Raw genomic sequence first — 5,647 nt, 5'->3', positions numbered from 1 at the left:
GGGGGGGGGGGGGGGAGGGGAAATCATCCAAAAGGTCTAGAAAACAGCAAGGTCGTGGAAGTCAATAGACCAGAGAGTGCAACTACAAAATCAAGTTCACCATTCACATAAAAGATCTTTGAAAGGCCCACTACACTTCACAAAGACTGCAACACAAGCATTCTTCTAGTTTTCATTAACAAACCTTTAAAAAGAAAATGAAGCATGGTCATATATAGAGCGGAATGAATGGGATTCACCTAGCTGATTCCAAATAACTGGAATAAGGCAACCATCATCATGATGATGACAATCTGAAGTTCGGAAAAAGCTATTGGAAGTATTGCAATACATTGGGATTATATATTCAATCTCTATCATGGTTTTAAGTATCTCCGATACCGATACGATACCCTCCGATACGTATCTTAAATTAAGTCGGTCGATACGATACACACGGATACGATACATTGAATTTTTTAAATCATTTCGTATCGATATATATCCTACAATATATACCGATATGCATTATTACACCACTAATACACATCGATACGATACGACATGCCTCGATACGACTCTATGAAAAATATAAAATTGAGGTAAAATGTATGTTTTGGTATGTATTGGTATGTATCAGTGAGTATCGGTATGTATCGATCGGTACGTATTGGTATATATCAGCATGTATCGGTGAGTATCGATACGTATCAGCGCTACGGTCATATAATGGCCAACATGGGTAATTTTTCAGAAAAAAACGATTTTTGGAAGGGTTTTTGTTCCAAAGTTGCTGTCAGCCATATTTCTCTCTAACTAAAGTGGAAATCAAGGTTGGGAACAACGATTTTACATTTATGGGACAACTACAGACCTTGAATTCTTAGTACAATACCCTCAATTTAGTGTTTATGCATAATACATGTTATCAATAGCTTTTTTTAACAAATTCTTTATGCAAAAGTGTTTAAAAAAATGTTTTCTATCCATTTAAGTGTGTATCTCTAGCGTATCTTAGTGTATCTCCGATACGATACGATACCCTCCGATACGTATCTTAATTTTGACCGACCAATACGGCAACCGATACCGATACTTTAATCCTTGATCTCTATCGAGGAAGACTTCTATAAAAAAAACCATTGCAACATTTAAATTCAATACCTGTAAGCTAACCACGCCTCCAAACATATTTCTTAGGGTATGCCCGCCAGATACATCAATCCTAAAATTCCAGATCGATAAAAGCAGTAAGCACAGAGCAAAAGGGAGCATATATTAGACATTCAAGAAATATAAATTGCAGAAAAGATCAGATGGTAATTACGCATCAAGAAATAATCCAGCATCACTCAGGCATTTGACTTTTGTACTGCTAGGAAATAGTGCTTGAAACTCATCACAGTGTAGTATAGCAGCCAGACCCCCAGCAGAGCAACCAGAAAGAAGAGCCTGAAACATAACTCGCCACAATCACAAAAACAATCAAAATGCTGGGAAGAAATTTAAAGAATATGGTAAAACAGAATACCTGGTTGGCATGTCGCATTCCCTTTGACATTAAATCTTCCATGCCAGCTAACCAGATACGTTGTCCTCGAAAATTAAGTCCTGCAGCCTGGAAAAAGAATAACAAAATATTTAAACAGCCAGAGAACATGAGCAACCAATAAAGACTAAGACATTATTTTCACCCATCCTTGTAGATTGTAGCCCAAGCAAGTGTGATTCAACAGAAATGAATATTCATTTGACTAAAGAGTTCAAAGAAAAAAGGCTGCGGATGGTACACATGCAAGGATGCATGCTTATTCTCTCTTCCCCTCCCCCCCCCCTAATTCTGCACTAATTCATGCAATGTTTCAACTTTCAAGTGTTTATAAGGCAATCCTCAATTGAATGAATCTCTAGAGAATTGCAATTCAATTCAAGCTGAAACAAGATCACTCAGAAATTGAGGATCTCCATTCCTACACTCATCGAAGCTTAAAGAGTAGAGAATATTATCTCCCCATCCACATTTGGAGTTACTTTAATTTTCAATGTATGTGAATGTGACTCATCAGTCATCAATGTTAATTGTTAAATAATAAAGTTGTGTCATGTGTTGATTGTGAAATGTGGATTGTGGAATAGAGCATACTGGCCTAAGGTCTAAAGAGTCGGAGACTACTTACATAGGGTACGAAGTCAAAGTACCATTTTAGGTTTGATTTTTAAAAAACTGATGTTTTAGGGGGCAACAAAGACCATATGGCCACCGAGACCAACCACCGAGTCGACCGGGAAAAAATACATGATCTCAGCGAGATCTCGCCAGTTCTCTCTTTTTTGGACCAACGAGATGGGGGGCGAGAGTGAGATCTTAAACCTTGGGATGAAGACACCAGAAGACATTCAATGTTTTGAACTAAGCAGAAGCTTCTAGGGAAGTTGACCACCCAAACAGATTTTGAGTATGACAGGAAACAGTAAAATTGGAGTGAATAGAATATTATTTATTTAGCATCTTAGAAAAGCTAATTTGGATGGTGCTCAAACAGCATAATATCTTTTACAGCGGTCATATGACCGCTGTAAAAGATATTATGTATATATATATATACATGCAATCCTATCTAATACCCATTGAAGTCTACTTATCAATGCTGGCTGAATTGAAACTGACAATCATGCAAAAGAAGATGAGAAGAAAAGCCACTACCTCATGTTGACCATCCCCGCTAAAAGATGCACCATCACAATAACGGAGTTTGACCCTGTTCCAGTTGAAAAAATCTGCAATCATCGAAGTGCCATACAAAGAACAAATAAGTCCCCAAAATGACACCTGAAAAACATAAATGAATAAGGTGTTTGACTTTAGATAGATAGAGAATAAGCAGTTTGAGAGAAAACCAGGATTTTCTTCAGCTTTATTGCTCAATATTCCTGTAAATGGGATCTGTTTTTCCATATATGTTGATGAACCACGGCGGGTTTTCTTGCGGTAAACACAAGTTCTAATGTCATTGCACCAACCTCCTCCCTGTCATAAATATCAACAACCTGATAAAACAAGACAAGTTTGAACCAAGGATTTTCTTCTTTTTTGGGTGGGGTGTGAAGTGGCTTGGACTAGAAGAACATATCTAGGAAACCTTTAATGTCGTTTATAAGATCCATGAACATATTTGATTTGGCCCCACTTCAAAGGGTCCTAGGTTTCAAATAGCATGACCAGCTGAGAATTTTGATCATCTGATCGATAATTCATTTTTGGAGCTGCAGCAAATCAATTTTTGGACTGTAATGAAAGTAGGAACTTATATAACACAGTAGTTATTGCATAATCAAGCTGGTTTTTGGCTTGACCTGGTAAAATATAAAATACATGTCACGTGAAACATAGGACATGTAGATGCTGCTATATGATTAGATTAGGATACTACTGCGGTACAAAGTCTATGCATTATAACAGTTACTACACCACTGACTCTACGAACCATATCGAAGACTAAATTAAAGACTATCTTTAGATTTCAAATATTTTAATGGCATTTTGGAATATATAAATGATGCAGTTCAAGGAAGAACATCGTTCACATGGTACTGTTCACGTGGTACTTGGTGTGGGGCCCATGAGGCCAGCTGTATTGGAACATATGTGACTATCGCATGCATTAGTTGTGGGCCCATATAGACAGTTGACGTGGGAGAATAAGAAGCTGCCAATAGCTGTCAATATCTTTGAGATTATTTCATTTGTTGCTATTTTCTTGTAATGCTATTGAGTCAATAGCTAGACTTAGTAGGAGTTACTTTTATTAGTTACTTCTTACATTCCAGCAGCTGTTAGTCACTGTATGGACAACATTCCAGCAGCTGTTACCTTCCATTGTGATCATTTACTTGGTGATTTCTGATCTCTTTTGTGCTTAGTTAATCCTTAATATTGTTCTCTGAGTTCTTCTTGAGTTCTGTTATTTTTCAGCACTGTTACATGTCTACGATATGCTGTTAAACAGTAACATAGTCGGATCTATAGGCCACGATTTCTGAGAAAGTAATCATCGTCTTGGGGTGAATTAAATTATGTTATTCCCCTCCTCGCCTTCTTCCTTAGAATCAAGTTCCCATCTGATTGTTGGATCATGATTTATACTAGTTTTCCTAACTTGCTATTTCTTTTTTTCTATACTTTCTATTCTATATTCTTGCATGTTTCTACCCATCCAGACGTAAGATCCCTTCCATATTTTTACCACTTAAGCACCCTCACAGGTCCTCTAGGATATCCTAATTTCACCATCATCAGATTTACCATTTTACAGTTCTATTCAATCAAAGTTTCTGCTGTGTTTTGGTTCAGCTTGGAGAGAAAATAGAGTTGAACAAAGACAGCGCCCCAACCCCCCCCCCAAAAAAATAAATAAATAAATAAATAAATTGTAAAGACAATAACGTGTTATGTCAATGGTCTGCGCAACTAACATCTTTTAAAGGCCAAAAGTAAACCCTGGCTTAAAATCTTAGAACCAAAAGTACTGCAGAAAAAAAAGAGCGTAACCAGGGGACGAGGCTCACACCACTGCAGGGTCCGGGGAGGGTCATAATGTACGCAGCCTTACCCTTGCTTCGCGGAGAGGCTGTTTCCCAACTCAAACCCACGACCACTAGGTCACAATGGAGCAACCTTACCGCTGTGCCGAGATCCGCCCTCCAAAACATACACTTAATTTCCATAGCCTATGCATACCATCCACCCTGGAGATAAAGATGCCATGGAGGCTGTAGCTAATCTTCATGAAACTGATCGAACTTTTGAACCAAGAAATTACCAACATTTTCAGGTTATACCATGCAAAAAATAAAAGGATTCAAATGTACCCTTGTTGGCCAATGAAGCACAGGACAACAGATAAACAGCACATTTAAACAGTACAATCGAATCACAATGCAACTACCAGTCTATCACACATTCTCTGTTATGTCTGGCTTGCATTTTGCTCACTGACCTCCAATTGTATAAGCCAGCTGTTCGCCCCCGACCCAAATCCACGATGCAAGTGGTAACCAGGTGAAGTTCCATCCAGGCAAACTGTACAATGAAAGATACAGAATATTAGAGTTTTAATCCTTCTCCATCTCTCGCTTTAAAGAATCTAAAAAATAAAAAACACACAATCTACGCTGTTATCACTTTAGTGGCCTCATTGGCAAAGTCAACGAAGACCTTTCACCACATGAAGACATCATGTGTGCAAAAACAGGTATTGACATTTTATTTATTTTTTGTTTAAGACCATATTTCTTTATGGAACCCTGGATCCACATAGTACAACAACAATTGCAAATAAAAGAAATTTAAAAAGAAAAAAAAATCTAAAAACTATCCCCCTCCCCCAACCCCCAAAACACATGCTTGAGACATTTTTACGGATGCGCAGCTTCCCAATCATTTATGACTGAACATGGATACAGTTTTTAATTGTTCTTTAGGTAAGCATTCTTGTTTCAACCTTATCATTACATAGAAAATGACTTTCCGTCCCCCTGTTCTTTCCCAAGCATCCTAAAATAAAGACATAAGAAGAAAAAAATAACATACAGCCAGGGATCAGGATATAGGGACAGCTTGGACATCATACACTGAAATATCTTGAAAAGGGGGAAGGGGGGGGGGGGG

The 5,647-nt window shown here is 37.8% G+C and overlaps 1 protein-coding gene across 1 annotated transcript in view; it reads right to left on the bottom strand.

The window, feature by feature from the left end:
* Nucleotides 1-5,647, bottom strand: part of LOC122087183 (pectin acetylesterase 12-like) — a 10,770-nt gene that overhangs the window by 3,735 nt on the left and 1,388 nt on the right. The window contains exons 2-7 of the mRNA XM_042656226.1: nucleotides 4,977-5,059; nucleotides 2,878-3,007; nucleotides 2,684-2,757; nucleotides 1,511-1,597; nucleotides 1,307-1,431; nucleotides 1,144-1,204 (exon numbers count right to left, since the gene is read on the bottom strand). Coding sequence (XP_042512160.1) covers nucleotides 1,144-1,204; nucleotides 1,307-1,431; nucleotides 1,511-1,597; nucleotides 2,684-2,757; nucleotides 2,878-3,007; nucleotides 4,977-5,059 — 560 coding nt within the window. The remainder of the gene's footprint in view (nucleotides 1-1,143; nucleotides 1,205-1,306; nucleotides 1,432-1,510; nucleotides 1,598-2,683; nucleotides 2,758-2,877; nucleotides 3,008-4,976; nucleotides 5,060-5,647) is intronic.

The sequence above is a fragment of the Macadamia integrifolia genome, chromosome 8, assembly GCF_013358625.1.
Source record: "Macadamia integrifolia cultivar HAES 741 chromosome 8, SCU_Mint_v3, whole genome shotgun sequence".
Lineage (NCBI taxonomy): Eukaryota > Viridiplantae > Streptophyta > Magnoliopsida > Proteales > Proteaceae > Macadamia > Macadamia integrifolia.
Note: the sequence above shows the minus strand (reverse complement) of the source record. Positions and strands in the feature narration are given on the sequence as shown.